This window comes from Mya arenaria, chromosome 12 (genome assembly GCF_026914265.1).
Source record: "Mya arenaria isolate MELC-2E11 chromosome 12, ASM2691426v1".
NCBI classification, from domain to species: Eukaryota; Metazoa; Mollusca; class Bivalvia; order Myida; family Myidae; genus Mya; species Mya arenaria.
This window is the reverse complement of record NC_069133.1, coordinates 64,608,392-64,625,984: the sequence shown is the minus strand read 5'-3', so window position 1 is coordinate 64,625,984 and position 17,593 is coordinate 64,608,392. Positions and strand designations below refer to the sequence as shown.

Here is a 17,593-nt window from a genome sequence, read left to right as displayed (position 1 = left end):
GTTTTGATGTAGGCGACTGTTTTGAAAAAATGGCTACCGGAAAGAAACTTACGGGTTGTTTCCCAATGCTTTTCATTGTTTTATCGACTACTGTTAGGTAAAAATATATATTTTATTTATCGAAGGTACAGGTTGATGTTTAAATTAAGACATTACATCTCAACTAAACCCAAGTTTAGAAACCCAATTTAATGTTTCATCAGATCAAAAAACTTTAAAAAGAACATTTTTCTAAGTTACTGCAGAATCATGTCAAATCACGAATTTAACTTTTTGTAGCTTTAAAATCAGTCCGACATTTCACAAGTTTGTAATAATTATTGATCCTGTTAAATTACTGAATGTTTTCCTTGTTGTTGCTATTGTTAACCTTAACGGCAGCAAATTATTCTTACCGTATTTCCTCGACTATTAGTCCAAGTAATTGTACGTTGACAGATTTTTTTTATGATATTTGATATGGCAAATCCTTCACGTACAAATTGTTTTGTACGAAAAGTGGGTAGTTATTCCGATCGGGATTCCGGGTTAAAGCATATTGCGTCCATAAAATATCATAAAAACAGATTATGTTATTTTATAATAGTTCCGTACACAAAAATAGAAAATCCAACGAATAATTATGAGTTTGACGGGTTTTGTTCATTTCATTCTGCCAAAACATAATGATATATACATGAAGGGCACATGCAAGGCTTCATGGCACAATTTTAAAACAATCAGAATATAACGGCCATTGCCGAGTTGTTACGATTGTATTTACGAGGTCTATCTCGAAGCTTGTCAAAGGTGGCCGAGTTATTACGATTGGGTTGAGTTGTTCCGCTTGCCATAATTGTTGTCTGTGTCAGTCAACTTTCGTTTTATTGGAAAGGTAAATTTATAATGTGTTTTAATGCATTAAATGCTTGTTTTGTGCAAAATAACTTAAATAAAAAATTATCCTCGTCTGAGAACCTTCAATTTATGGCCAATATATTTGTGTTTACTACAAATATGAATGAATCCTTAACCGCGTAACGTTTGTTCCATTATTAACCTACCTCCACATTAGAGAGTACACAGTTGATATTAAATCAGCGATTTTCTTCCAAGCAGATGAACAAATTTAGTTGATTGTTTAGCTTGACTATTACCACCGACTTGGAGATATTCAAAAGCTGGATTTGCTTTAAAAATTGACCCCATCTTATAAAAGAGTCTACACAAAAACACCAGATTTCATGGGCAAAGTTAGGGGGTTGTCTTATAAGCGGATCGCCTTATAGTCGGGGAAATATGGTACCTACATTGATGAACAATATCTTGACAGTAGACCCATGTAAACCACTAAATAACCTTCTTAATGAACCTAATTTAATAATCGGATGGAACTTTGGCGGTGATTTATGTAACAAGCTATCTAAATGATTAAATCAGATATCCATAATTCACAATGGTGGTAACGTGAGCAGAATACCAACTATTATTTAAAGTAGTTACACCAATAAATGGAAGCGTATAACTAAGAAATAATATCGTTCACTTGCATGCCTAAACTTCTAGTGGTAAATGTGTCTGCCATGGAGAACTTTATCAAGGCCTCCAAAAAAATGGGCATCAGTACTGATTTCTACACAGGAAATGGACTCAAGCGTGATTCTATAAGCAATCAGCCCTTGTCACAATCAAGCCTAAACAATTAAGTATTTATAAACTAAGAGTCCTGAGCCAGTTTGTAATGTATTTGAATTTTATACAAATTTTTGAAAACAAGATTTTGTTATCTAATTGCTTTTTTTCTATTTCTTTGTTTTAGTGTTATAACAGCTACAACACCAATTCAGAATTGCTGGCATGGAGAGGATGAACTGAAAAACATGACCTGCCATAATGGTGCTGTCTCTGATGGTAACATGTTGGCTGCTAGGCTAAATCCTTCAATGAACGGCAGTAGCACTGGTGGTGGTAGTCAAGTAGATGGTGGAGACTATTACTGCATGATTTTTCAGTACAATGAAACTATAAAAGATAGCCAGGATACGGTAGCTATCTTGCATACAAATTATACCTGTGATATGGACAAAATCTGTGAAGGCAAGGACATGTATAGCCCAATAACGGTTAGTTTCTCATTCTGTTCTTAAATATATTTGAAAGGTTGAAATTGTGAATACAAGTTAACACACTGCTCTGATACTATAGTTTGATTTACATAACATTTATTATACCTGTTTAACAATAGCTTAATAAATAAAGACCATTTAGCATGTTTTACCTTATTCTCAGTCTTATCTTTCTTTTTACAATGTATTATTTGGTAGTCTTAAATCTCAGATTGACTTTCAATTGTTTGTGGTTTTTTTTTACTTTGAATTATTCCTAGTACCACATTCTTACATTAACATGTATATAATGTGTAATATAAAGTGTTCAATCATCATGATCTATGATTTATTTTTGAAAAAAAATTCTCTGCCTGTGCCCTCCATATTAGGTACATTTTGCGACCATAGGAAAATACAAAGCCGATATAATAGCAAATGTACTTGTTTTGACTTGCATGCACAATACTGTATGATGGCTGGTTTTATAAAGGTATTTTCTAGAAAAACATCGCTTTTTTATTCATTAAGGGTGACTGTGTTAACCAAATTTTGGAAATATTATGCTTGTTTTTGGGAAAATTAACATTTTTTTGCTAGTAGAAGCAGCGTTTAGAAGACGGTCAATTGTACCAAGAAATTTCTAATATGTACTACATGGGAATGTCGTTACGCTGCAGGCATGTTTAACCGGTGATATTTGAAGTAGAATGGGTGAAGAATTATCTCATTGCTTTTAAATATAGCATTAAAGAACAACTCCAAATGTATGCTTTTGAATTTAAGACCTTGTATATGCACTTTTGGCTTATAAAAAGATCTTTGAATTACAGAACTGTTTCCTGAACTCTTTTTGCAGAAAAAACTTGCAAATTGCTTGAATGATGAATTGTAGCTTTAGTGGTATTCTACTTACATATATGTTAAAATTAGAATCTGTCTTATGTTAAATGCCTTGATATTTTATCTGTGGATTCAAATGTATTCCAGTTCTCTTACAAAGACCACATGGGCATGTTGTATTGCTGTGAATCTAGAGACAATTGTAACACCCATGGCTTGATGACGACTAAACGACACCAGAAATACTGCTACACTGGAGACTCAGACACGCAAGATGGTATGGGGTTTTGGATTATATTTTTCTTTGGTTTAATCAGTATTTTTTAAAGATGCTGATAATAGTACATCATCAACATGAGCACTGAATCAAATAAATAACAAAACATAGAACATCTTCAAATATAATAAAGTACAATGCATAACAATAATATATACATTTCACAGAATTGAGAAGCAACTTTAACTTTATTTTTCTTTAGTTCTCATTAAGTTAATTAAATGAAAACAAAATTCTATTTTTTACATTTAAATGATTTTTAAAATTTATACCTAGGCTGCTTTCACTCTGTTTTATCCTAAAATTTACGTCATATGTTTTTCCCAGTGGAAATACACCTATGCCCAAAGCAGAATGACTCCTGCATGAAAGTGGCCAAGACCCAGGGCTCAAGTTCCACAGAGCACTATGGATGTGATGTGACAGGGGCCTGTAGTAAACTAGGATTCACTGGGGAAGAGAGCTGCAAAACAGACACAGTAAGAGAGATTTAGTTTTGAAGAATTCCAAATGTACCTGTTCTTACAGTTGTGTGCTCATATAACATACAGAATATAATTACAGGTTCTGGTTAGAGTTAAATACATAGTTATATAAGTGAGAAGACAGTAAAAAGTTAGCTAACTAACCTGATAAAGTCCTTGGTACCAGTAACAGTCAAGTATTATTAGTGTTGTAAGTATGATGACAGTTAAGAGCCATTTTGTGAGCTGGTTGTAAAGAAAACATGTAGCATAGATGTCAGCCTGTAGTTTACAAAAGGAGTGCATTTGTTTAGACTTTCAAAATGGACACCAGTAGTGAATAATCTGGATCATTATTACATATTCATATTGTCAAAAGACTTTCCCAATGAATGCAAACAGAATTCAACACATCTCTGATAAAATATTTCCTTGTAAAATTTACTTAATTCCTTAGCACACTAAAACTTGTTGTAAATAATGTTTTACTCTATTAACAAAAAAACTGTACCTCAAAACTGGTTATACCTTTTTAAATCATTTGTTTTCTTTCCAAACAGTCTCCGGAAGGGAGATATGGAGAGTGGGGCATGCTGTATCAATGGCATATATTGTGTTTCAGGAGGGTGATATGGAGAGTGGGGGCATGCTGTATCAATGGCATATATTGTGTTTCAGAAGGGTGATATGGAGAGTGGGGGCATGCTGTATCAATGGCATATATTGTGTTTCAGGAGGGTGATATGGAGAGTGGGGGCATGCTGTATCAATGGCATATATTGTGTTTCAGGAGGGTGATATGGAGAGTGGGGCATGCTGTATCAATGGCATATATTGTGTTTCAGGAGGGTGATATGGAGAGTGGGGGCATGCTGTATCAATGGCATATATTGTGTTTCAGGAGGGTGATATGGAGAGTGGGGGCATGCTGTATCAATGGCATATATTGTGTTTCAGGAGGGTGATATGGAGAGTGGGGCATGCTGTATCAATGGCATATATTGTGTTTCAGGAGGGTGATATGGAGACTCAGACCTGTTGTTGCTCAGCTAGTAACTGTTTTAAACCATCGTGGGCGAACCATCCAAGGCTGGACAAAGCACAGAGCAAGCATTCAAGTAGTCAGCTTCAGAAGACTCTCCTTATAATTATAGGAGTAGCGCTTGGGGTGCTATTAATGGGTATGCATAGTGATTTTCATTCTCCAGGTATAAAATACTTGCAGTCATTCCATAAAAGGATTTATTTTCATGGGGATATAAACATTCTTTGTTGTTTTAAGTCAAGAAATCATCTCTGCAGATTTTTGGATTGTTAAGCAATATATAATCATGGGTGGCTATTAATAGACCATTACAACTAATGTCTTAATTGTATTTATTTTGATGTCAAAAGATCTTCCACTCTTCATATAAAACATAAAAAATAATTTGAAAATGTCAATAACAGTTTAATGATTTAATTTAAATGTATTCTAACTAAAATACACATTTTTCTGTTAAAAATTTATCGACAGTTGTTTTTCTTATAATGATATAGATTTAATAGTGAACATTTCAATATTGACTTAAGTTCAAATTTAACTGGGGTAATTGTAAGATACAGAGAATACCCATAATTGTTTCAATGTAAGATATCATTTTCTCCCACCTCAGATAAGTAGATCCAATCATTTAACCATGCTAGAAATTCTTATCTTGCCCACGGGCGAAGATAAAATGCCCGTATGGAACTCCTTTTTAATGGTCGCCACATTGTAATTACCTCCCTTGTTGAAGACTGTCGTCTGTAGCATTATGGAAACCTTGTCTTGTGGCAATATTTAGAACGCTAATTAATTATTTCTCGCTTCAAATGTCACCATAAAACAGTTTTCACGCACCTTTCAAGAAATAATGCTTCACTCACCTTAGAACTATTTAAAGACCGATTTGACTATTAACATAATGTGAATCAATGCGCGCATATCCATGACAACCACAAATTATCACATACGCAATTATTTTCACTAAGCACAAAAGAGTTCAAAAAAAAAATACATTTTTACTTATTTTGTTTAACTGAGGTGGGAGAAAAAGCATCTACCATAACCGCTCGTGTAAGATAGGTCCATCCCGACCCTCGCGTAGGGTGTTTTGTGGAAACTCGGTAAACCTCGTTTCCGCAAAACACCCTACGCTTGGGTCAGAATAAACCTATCTTACACTCTCGGCCATGGAAGATACTTATAATATGTCACAAGTGAGCACCAGTAGTTATGTTACACAAGCGGCTTTAATTGATATTTTATTGATGAATGGTGGCTGATCCATAGTGCTTAGTTATCCTTCTGCATTAGGATATATTTGGCTTATTCATTCTAGAAGGGTATGATAATCAGATACAGTATATTGAAAATTTCGCCTGACAGCCTTTCAATAAAGAGATAGGGCTGAAATATACTAATGTAAATCTGAAAAAGTAATTTATCACATGACAATTGTTCACATGAAATCATTCTTCTCTTCTTTAAGGTGTGGCAGTGTTTTTCTACAAGAGATCTCGAAACATTTCTGACAAGAGCGAGAGTCCAGCCCAGATGAAGTATGAGAGCACAATGTATTCCACAGTGGCGGAAACTGAGGATGATAGAGTTCAGATTCTCCAATCTAGTTGTCGACCAATCTAACAGTGCCGGAGACTGACTATAATAGAGTTCAGATTCTACAATCTAATACTCGACCAGTCTGATATACAGGATTTTTGTTAAAGTGCCTTGTTATGTAGATTTTTTTGTAAGGTGTTAATTAATGTTTTTGTTATTTCATTTATTGAAGTTTAATTGTTCTGTTTTAACCCAGTGAATTTTCGGTTTATGTTAGTGATGCTGTGATAAAAAATCATATATTTTAGTCTGAAATATCAAAACTCATTTGTCACACATATTGTTTTATTATAATGGTGTGTGACCATAAATGGTGTTTGATCATAAATGGTGTTTGACCATAAATGGTGTTTGACCATAAATGGTGACCATAAATGGTGTTTGACCATAAATGGTGTTTGACCATAAATGGTGTTTGACCATACTTATCATGTCTTAGGAAGAACTTTACAAGTGCTTTGTAGTTAGGAACAATATTATGTACATTACCTGAGCAGGGCCGAAATTCATAAAGCATCTTAAGTCATTTCTTCACCTAAGTCATCAAATAACTTAAGTCTTTTTTTTCTCATTTTTATGCCCCCTTTTGAAAAAAGTGGGGTATATTGTTTTGCACATGTCGGTCGGTCGGTCGGTCGGTCTGTCTGTCTGTCGGTCGGTCGGAATACCAAATGGTTTCCGATCAATAACTTGAGAACGCTTTGACCGAGGGACCTCATACTTGGTATGTGTATTGGTCATCACCAGCAGATGAACCCTATTGATTTTTTTAATTACTTTTAACCTAAAAGTGTTCTTTAAATAAAGTTAAGATTACAGCGTTCGAAATTGATTTTATCATTTGACCAGTAATATACTTGAATTAAAAAAAAATGACTATTAAAACCAGGATGATCATTCTAAGGTCAACTATTCAAAGATAATGGAGGCTTTACTACTTGCCCTGGTGTCTGTGTTAGATTTGGCATCTGCGTTAGCTTCCGGTTTAAGTTTTAGGGCAAGTTGGTATTTTCACTTATAACTCCAATACCCTACATTCAATTCATTAAATAATTCACACACTTGTTTAGAACCAGCACACAATGAGGTTACATAACTCAATATTATCCTAAATACAAATTATGGCCCTTGATCAACTTAAAAAGTTTGGTTAAAGTTTTTGAGCAATATTTTGGATTTAACTCAGATCTCAAATACTGTTCATTCAATGGCCTTCATACTTTACACAGAAGCCTTCTCACAAATCAGGTTACATAACTCCATATAAGACCTAAATACAAACTTTGGCCCTAGATTGACTTTTTTATTGCCTTTACAGGCACATTTTTAATATTTTTAACAAGGTTTTCATAAAGTGAAAGCTGGTTATTAGAATGACATACTTCGTTTTTCGGGTGGGCCTGTGTGAGGTCAGCGTCAAACTCACCTATCGTATCAAATAACTTAAGTTAGGTTTGACATAAAGTGACCAAACTTGGTATATAGGAAGAGTTGATGTAGACCTTTTATGGGGCTGCGTTTGGAGCCTTAGGGTCAAGGTCAAGTCACTGTTACTAAACAAAGATAACTGTTTGGTACTGAATATCTTTAGTTAGGGTTGACATATTGTGACCAAACTAACTTGATATGTTGGACGAGTGTATGGAGGGCATCAGCTTGCATTTGGGGCTCCTAGGGTCAAGGTTAAGGCCACTGTTACTTTAAACAAAATAAACAGTTGAGACTGAATCTCATAGGGCTGTTAAGGCTGAAGTTCTTATTCTGTCAATCATTAAAAAACCAGATTGTGTTTCTTGTTTTCTTTTTTAGTTGACTTTTGCTTTTGACATTTGCATTATCATATTTATTTCTGAGACAAAGTGGCGTATAGTCGAGAGCACTGTCCTACGACAGCTCTATTTCATAAACACAGTGCAGTTTAATTACTTCATTGTATATATTCATCTGCTTAGTGCAATTGACACTCAATCGACAGATATATAATCATGTCTCTTATGGTGAATCTCATCAAGTTTCATTCTGTGTATTTTCTTGGTTGTTTGTTTACTAAGTTTACTTAACTGAACGATGGTATAATTATGAAATGTATTGAGTGTGATCTTTCATGATGTAAAAACTGTTTAAGATTAAAATGTTGGTTTTATGATTGTCTAAATCCGTGTGACTTTAATCAACCTGTTTTTCAAATTTATTTGCTCAATAGGCATTGAAAAATTATCTGACTCAAATTTCTCGAAATATTTCAAGTGTAACAAGTTCCATTTAGCCAAATTACTTACAGTGACTTGATCTCATAAACGCCAAACATGGTTTATCATATGAATACCTTTAAAATAATTTCCTTTAAAACTCTCAAAACTCTTTTAAAAAATAATGTTACACATTTTATACACATATAAGATAGTGTGCTTGGCTTGGCTTGTTATAAGAGACTTAAGGTTTTTTAAGAAATTGGAGTCAGATATGTACTTCTTATTATTCTTATTATTGATTTTTATACTTTATTTTATGCATATGGATATAAAGCCTTATACAGTGCTGAAATATCCAGCCCAAATTTCTTAAACAATTCCAAGTTTAAGCTCAAGCTCAGCAAACTATATGTTTTGGTTCGAAATGTATAATGTAAATTATATTAAATCAATTAATTTAGCTAAATGAAGTATTAAAGAAACTTAAGCAAAGCATACTTTCGATTTTTTGAGAAATTGGGGCCAGTTTTTCAATACATGATTTATAGAAAAAATGCAATGGTTGTTATTATACTATTTTATAACTGTAGTTTTACGTTATAACCGACACTTAAATGATTTACAACTTATTTTATGCATAATGTAACATATGGTTGTTTTAACAGTTTTATATCAGACTTATAATGCAATATACAATATCTGATGTTTAATGTTAAGGTGCCATTTCAGAAAGTCCATCAAAGTAAAGTGGAAGGATAAACTGTACTAGAGGTATACAGTATGCAATGTTCTGATTAAGTACAAAATCTACATTCTTGTTCAACTTTTCTGGTGAATACCTTTATAGTGTTGCATTTTCAAGAACATTACATTACAATTTATTGAAATATAGTGTTGTAGCATAAATCCCAATACCCACTAATTGTGAAAGATGCACTCTTACTCCCAAATAAGATTTACCACAATTAATATTATTGTTGTAATATTCCAAAAAGGATGAATAAATGTCGAAAACAATGGTTCTTATGAAGGATACCAAGTTTAATTTGAAAGAAATGAGCATAAAACACGGTATTTCTACAATTTGAGATCATCATCATAGTAAACCACAGTAAATATTTTAGCATTCACCAATCATTTAATATTTTTTGCGCTTTCTGCTATTACATACATGGTTACAATCTTGTTATCAGTAATTAATATTTTGCATAAGTGCATTATTTAGTAAGTAGTTAAAGGTAAATCAGTCAAAATTTATTTTTGTTATACATGAGTATGTATTGATTTTGAATAAGAGTGTCACTTTAAGTGATGATTTTACACACCAACATTTTAAGTATTTCTATCAGGTTTTAGATGGCTTCTATAGTTAACTCAGGATTGTGAGCTTTTAACTTCAGACTATTGTACAGTACCTGGTAACTATGGTAAAGATTGTAATTTCCTCTCTGACATTTGCATTAAAAATGGTATGAATATGAATGAGTTGGAAGTAATTTCAAGCAGTATCTAAGCCTCTTGACCATGCTTAGAGCATGTATCCCTCGTACTCAAACATGTTCTTGCCCATCTTTCAGGATTGACAGTTATCATCTGTTTAAAGCCCTGGTTAAAGTAAAATGTCCTGTATTTTATGATCATGTCTGTGGTTTGGAGAAAAAATGATGGAAATGTTGCCATAGCTTTGGTGTCAACATTATTGTCATGGCTTTAAGTGTTGTGCAAAGATATTAAAATGCAACTTGGTACACATGATGTTGGGGTTGTCCTGCTGTATCACTTAATATGCTGGCGCTAATTTCTCGAAACTTCTTAAGTCCCTTATAGCAGGATTAAGCTAAACTCACTATTTTTGTTTTTCAATATTTTGTGTTATATTTATTTCTTCAAGAGTTTTTATTCTCTAGATAGGAACTGTCTTTATGATAATCACAATAAACCATTTTTTATTTGTCAAAATTCAATTGAAGTGTATTTTGGCTAATTGAAATAAGCTACTTAAGCTTGTTAAGCTTAAGAAGTTTTGAGAAATTGGGGCCAGATCATAACCTATACATAATGGAAATGTGAATACCATTTACCCTTTTGAAATGTTTGTTGAGGTATGTTTGACTGAGATTGTGTGTCCACCCACTTGCAGTACTGTTGTTTAGTCCTGACATGTATTTTGATAGTTTATGTTTGTTATCCCTTCTTGTGTTTTATAATGCTTATAGGATATGGTTTTAGTGGACCAATTGTTTTGCCTCACAGTTTACACGTTTGTAATCAAATTCACATAATACTGCACATGAATTAGGGTTTGATTGACAATTTTCTGAAAACTTGAATACAGACTTTCATATTTATTTTCATGTCACCAACAAATTTCATGACATAGCAAAGAAACAACACAATCTCCTTTTTATACGCCTGGTCATAGGAGGGGACTTATTCTAGTTTTACCTGGGGCATACGGGCAGGCATGGGGAATTACCAAAAATCGGACTTGTCTGATGAATTATTTTAGAAGCCTGCGTCATCTCATTACCAAATTTGGTCAGAATGTGTAATGGGAAGAAAAGCAAGGTCAGGTACGACAACCAGCCTTTCGCCTTGTTCACTTTAGAGTTATGACCCTTGAGTTGGCAGAAATTGATTCTAGATTTGTCTTAATGTATAACCACTTGTCACCAAACTTGGTGTCCTAAAATTAGGATGAGGGTATTTTGTGACAGTTGGTGATCTTTTGATTATGGCTTGATAATGTTATACTTTTACAGGATGTTAATTCTAAACTATGTCTGACTATTTATTCCATATTTATAAGTCTAGAAATGACCACTTGTGACGATCATGTGTATTTTTTTCACCTATTCTGAAAGTAGGTAAGCCATGAACCAAGTGCATTCATTTAAAACATTCAAAATAAACATTTCCAGTTCCTATTTTGTCCAATAACATGCCTTAACAATATTCATATATAATATTGCAAAGTATAAAACTGACATGTTTTAGGGAAATAAATGTTAATCTCAATATTATAAACAAAAATATTTGGAAAGAAATCAGTATTTTAAAATTAGTTGTGTTCATTTAATATCTGGTATTTCTGCTTTGTTAAACAATCGTGAGACAATTACCATGTTATTTTGTATGTTTGCATTCTGCATAGGTTAATTATGTTGTCCCTTGTCCAGTCACGGCATACACCAATGTATCAGTGAGTATTCTTTAAGATCTGCATTGAAATATACATGATTTCTTTTCAATGCACCTCGGTAGTTTGAAACTATAGAATTATGTAGATAACACTAACATTAACAGCTTGCACAGTCACATTGTTACTTTATACAATGGGAGTTGGTATCTAACTAAACATTTTATCTTGCCAGGAGATCCTATATGCTGTACAATGCAGTTTGCTCATTTATTATCCACCTATATACGCTGTATATATCCATGTTATTAAAGTGTTTGTTTTATTAACGTCATGTGCATACATGTAAAAACGCTGTCTTTTGTTTCAATATCGTGCAGAAACGGACGGAATTTCAAACTTGTGGTTTCCGCTAAATAACTTAAATCAGGATTGTCGTTATTGGTTATGTTTTATATTTATATATATACAATATATATATAAAGCTCATATGAGGATGTACCTTGGGATTGCATTCTGTGTCAGTAAAGTCAAGGTCGTTGTTACTTAAAAAATCGACTACCGACGATGTTCAGTTGTGAATCATAAGAGAATGGTGAGAAAACACATTTAGATTTGTATGAATGTTTAAAAAACACATTCTTATTTAGGAAGATATTCCTGTCCGTGATCTTTATTTTAAAGGCAGATATTTTCAATTGGCATATAACGTTATTTGCTGATTCTTCTAAATACTGTCATTGAAAAGAGACTCCTGAATGGAATTTGCCTGCCACAGAATTTAATCTTTATCTGATACAATATTTCCCTAAATGTTAAGTTTGTTGGTGTCTTGTTGTGATCGTTTCTTTTCCAAATTTGCGAACTTTTATCTTATTGATATCCCCTTTATCTATTTTTCGTTTATTTTTTCTCCGTGTTTAATTTGTCTAGATTTTCGTCTGTTAGCAAATTCAATATCTTTGTATCCTTCTACAAATTATTAAACCTTAACGCCAATGTGGGAACAACGACATCTGATTATGCATGACCATTGCCATTGTTCATTATTCCAATCTCAAGGTATTCATTAATAAATTAAAATATAAAAAAAATAAAATACTGTCGTGCCCCTGTGGGTTTCCATGTCAAACAGTAGACTAGGTCTTTTATACGTTTATTGCCTTAACTCGATCTGTATCACAATGCCAAAATAGTGACAAAATGTGCTCATTTGCTGACCGGCTATCTTTATTCAAGTCCCTAAGCTCAGTTACGACCTCACGAAGGACGTCGGATTCATTGTTCAACGCACCTTCCATACGTTGGGCTTGAACCTGTGGCACGCGTGTTTGCACTGCACGCACGTCCTCGACGTCAGAATCGCCGGTGCTGTCGTAGGAGACTTTCGTGTCCATATCGCTCTCGGCGTGATGCCTATTCAAGTTCGTTATCACCTCGTCGTCACTACTTTGTGCACTCATACTTTATAATGTGTCAAAGACTTTTGTTAAAGGTATAGACCGCTATTAGACGTAGTTCGTATCACTGGACTGGCATTTATTTGCCGTTGAATGCCGATCACATCGCTGCCATTAGAAATAGTTGACTAGTTTATTATACGTTTATTGCCATAACTCGATCTATATCACAATGCCAAAAAAGTGACTTAAATAACAAGTCGGCGTCCACATGTACACATATGTATATGTATGTCAGTTTAGTTACTCGTCATAGAAACTTAGAAAGGCGACGAACACTAGTGTCAACAAGGTTGTAAACGTCACAGTTGTAAACGTCACAGTTGTAAACGTCACAAGTTGTAAACGTCACAGTTGTAAACGTCACAGTTGTAAAGTTGGAACTCTTAAGTTTAAAAGTTAACAACGATGTCGTTAATCACATTGTAAACTTAAACAAATTTCATTACAACCGGCCAAATTATCTTCCTTGTAGGAACGCCTGCAAACTGGTTGAAGTTACTTTAGAATATATAGGACATTGAGTTGCTGCTCTGTTAGCCTTTATCTGTGTCTGTTTTAAATGTCAACATTAAATGAGTCCCTGTTGTTCCAGTTTTATCGGGTTTTCAATATACAATAAGAGGAATGAGGGTTTGATAAACAACTGTTCGAGTATCATAGATAAAGATAAGTTTTCAGGCTCAGCTTCCGCCAATGCGATCGCCGGACAGAGTCACACTCAAACAATTAGAAGAGCTTTGATAAAAATCCATTAAGCTGATTACAACCACTAAAGTTCCTTAAGCAACAAAAACAACTGCCTTATTTCCATTTGGTCATTAATTGGTTTTATCAAGTGATTTATTAATTATAAAGGCATACGCGAGGCATTTCCATCTGAACATTTAGAAAGTGAGCATCAATGTTGGTCTTCTGTGCCCGGCCTCCCGTCTTAATTGCTTAGAAGACCGAAGATAAACACTACCTATTACTACGCGCTGAACTCTGCTCTAAACTCTTGTATGGTTTTTGTACAAACTCTGTCATTTACGGAAACACTAGAAAACATATTACTCTTCTGTCAAGAGTTTTATATGTCAGAAATGCTTTATTTTAAACGGAACCTTATTTCCTTCGTTATAAGAAGCCAGGAATTTCATGTATATCCATATATTGTCAAGAATAATCGCAAAACCTGCAGGACTGAATATGTTGCCAATCGACTCCTTTAATCTGAATCCAAGTTCCCCGTCAATTCAGCAGCATGAGATGCAAACGATAAAGCAATTCATATTTGTTTAATTTGCAAGAAAATTTATTGTGTAAAATTGCATTTGTAGGGCTACGACAAACCATCCTTAATTTCAATTGTCATTAAATCATGCATTTAATACATCGCCATAAGATAGAAAGGTATAATGGGATGTTAAAATTGTTTATTTGTACCTGGCTCATAGACCCTTCCCCTCTCAAATACATACTAAGAAGCAGATAAGTATCTTTAAAATAATGTTATTTTTCCGAACGGATTTTTTCTACAACATCTCCATGAAAACATATAAAACTGGCATATCGCGCCAATTTCTTTTCGTTTAACGTGGTTCTAAAGCTGCATTCAAATAGAGACACGAATTATTATGTAGCGAAAGAAAAAGCGTAGTAAAAGTGAAGGGGATATGTTTCCCGTTCCTGGAAACACTCCCAAGGTTTTCGCGCTTCATTCGTCCAGGGGATCAAACCCAAAATAGTTTAGTTGTTTCGCCTTTTACCGGTGCTAAACGATAATTCTCTAGCTTTTGCCTTTCTGTAGTGTTCTAGAAAAATGTAAAGTAGGCATCTTGAGTATTTGAAAAGAAACAAATAGTCGACAGTAAGTTGTGTTCGTTAAATTTCTGGTATTTCTTCATTATTAAACATTCATGACACAATTACCATAATATTTTGCATGTTTTACATCAATTTCGAAGTGGGTATAAACACAACGTTTAAAATGTAAATGTAAAACACTTACAAGTGACACAACAAGCAATTTCTGGACCTTAAAAAACCCATATGATTTTAACACTGATTTAAACACCGGGGGCCGGGTACCAACGGAATGTTTATTTTACGTCCCAGTATTGGCTAACCTAATTAATTATCTGATATGAAAAGTAAATTTTGGTCCAACCGGCTTAGTTAATGTTATGTATACAATGGAACGAATGTTCAGAACTTTGTTTATGTTGTTAACGTCACAGTTGTAAAGTTTTTCGCATAACTATATGAACTCTTTACTGTTCTGGAAGTGTAATGGATACGCCTGTGATCTACTGTAATTATAACAAAATTTGAGACTACCGTTTCAGCTGTACCTGTTTTATATACACATTTGAGCACATCATTCAACAATTCAGGTTTAAAAGTTAGCAACGATGTCGTTAATCACATTGTTTAACGAAGTTCTCAACAATCGGATCTTATCTTTCTTTCCATATATTGTGTTTGTGATTTTAGGAATGCCTGCAAATTGGTATATCCACTTTAGTATACATAGGACGTTGAGATGATGTTCAGTAGCCATTGGTTTGTGTATTTTGTCTCGTGACGTTTTGTGGCTCTCTATTCTGCTAGGTCTTGATCAGTGTTTCATTAAATGATAAATTTAAATGAGTCCTTGTGTTCCAGTTTTATGGGGTTTTCAATTTGCGCTTAGAAGAGTGGAGATTTGATGTATTACTATTATCAGATTCATGAACAACTGTTAGAGTATCATTTATAAAGTTAAGTATCCTGGTTCATGCCTCCGCCAATGGGATCGCTGGACATAGTCACATATAATCATTTAGAAGAGTTCTTATAACCAAAAACACATTAAACAGATTACACCCACCAAAGCTCCATTTAGTAAAAAACAACCGCCAAAATACCGTTTAGTCATTAATTGGTTTTATCAAGTGAGTTATTTAAAGGCTTGCATATGCGCACTGGCTCATATTAAACATACGCGGGCCATTTCCATCTAAACATGAGGAAAGGGAGCTTTGATATGGGTCTTCTGCACCCAGCCTCCCTTCTTACTTGCTCAGAAAAACGAAAATAAACACTACCTATTACTACATGCTGAACTTTGCACTGAACTCCTGTATGGTTTTATTCTACAAAAACTGTCATTTACGGAAACACTCGAGGACATAAAAGTCTTCTGCCAAGATATTTATTTGTCAGAAACGTCAGATATCCTTTTTCATTAGTTATAAGAAGCCAAACATTTAATGTATGTGTATGTCCATATTATATCGCGAGGAATAACTGCAAAACAGGAAAATATGAATATTAATTTAAATTTTATACAGTGAAAACACCCATGTTCTGCAGTGAAAATACACAATGATAATTTTGTCAGTCACTTTTTTTTAAATACCGTAATGGAGGTTCTGAACAAAACGTGTAGCAATATAATAAATTATCATTGCAATTTCCTTTCGTTCCCTTCCAGCAGTGTTTTCCTAGAAACTGTCGTCATCTATGGTTTCAATGTCCGTAATTTAATAATTGGGCGTAAATAAATGAATATTGCAATGATATCAAATTATACGATGAGACTTTCCCGGCAGTCAAGCACGTACTGCGATGTTATGACAAACATTACCGTACAATTGCTTGTGCACTGCATTTTGGTTTACGCTTTTTATATGGATTCGCCAATTTATTTGAATCACAGACAATAAAAGCCTGTGCGAAATTATTTAACGCAAATTCTGAGCAACATTCGTTTAAATGTTATTTTGATCACCTTGTTTGATGCTATATACAATAGAATACAATAATGTAAAATATATATATTGGCTGAAAACCATTTTTCCGTTTTTAAATACAGTGACCTTAACCTTGACCTCGACCCTCTCAAAAGCAATCCCAGGCAAGTTCTCCACAGCTAACACCAGCTTTTATCACTATCCACCAAGTCTTACTTAAGTTAGAAGGCGGAAACCATTTTCTATTTTAGTAAATGTGACCTTGCCCTTGACCTTGACCACTACCACCTTAAAAGCATTCATTCGTAAAAACCTTTAAAAATGACACGTATGTCACCTCTTTGCCAACAAAATATAGTAGACATAGAACAAACTTATTGTAATTCAATGACATTCATGATATTTTGTATTGTGTGATGTTTTAACATACTTGCGCAGTATTAAAGTCATGAAGCTAATGGTTCTCCATACACCAAATAGTACTTGTAAGTGGCAATAAAAATAACGCCTTTTGCGATAAAGATCATAACTCCATTGGAGAATAGAAACTGCTTTTAAAACGTCAAGTAGAAGCCATGATATTGGCAAATGGTTTTGTAATTCCTATTTGTGATTATAAAATTCATTAAGTTTCCTCTTATCTACACATCAGGAACAATGTGTTGGCTGATATCAGTCATTGCATTTTTGGGAGTGTTTGCAAAAAATATATTTGAAAAAGGTATAAAGCATAGATGGGGTAATGTTTGTTGTTATATAGAAACAACAACT

The 17,593-nt window shown here is 33.8% G+C and overlaps 1 protein-coding gene across 1 annotated transcript; it reads left to right on the top strand.

Moving 5' to 3' along the window:
* The first annotated feature begins 19 nt into the window (after positions 1-19).
* On the top strand, positions 20-11,998 carry LOC128211503 (uncharacterized). The gene is made up of 6 exons (XM_052916364.1): positions 20-97; positions 1,799-2,102; positions 3,075-3,204; positions 3,532-3,683; positions 4,681-4,849; positions 6,182-11,998. The coding sequence occupies exons 1-6, from the start codon at positions 30-32 to the stop codon at positions 6,334-6,336; spliced, it is 978 nt and encodes a 325-aa protein (XP_052772324.1). The 5' UTR covers positions 20-29; the 3' UTR covers positions 6,337-11,998.
* The last annotated feature ends 5,595 nt before the right edge of the window (positions 11,999-17,593 follow it).

What these genes read in the sequence shown, in the direction of transcription:
- LOC128211503 (XM_052916364.1), top strand. Translation starts at nt 30, where the DNA reads ATGGCTACCGGAAAGAAACTTACGGGTTGTTTCCCAATGCTTTTCATT. An exon ending in AGACTCAGACACGCAAGATG is followed by an intron (nt 3,205 to 3,531) that starts GTATGGGGTTTT and finishes TGTTTTTCCCAG; the next exon opens with TGGAAATACACCTATGCCCA. An exon ending in GCTTGGGGTGCTATTAATGG is followed by an intron (nt 4,850 to 6,181) that starts GTATGCATAGTG and finishes CTCTTCTTTAAG; the next exon opens with GTGTGGCAGTGTTTTTCTAC.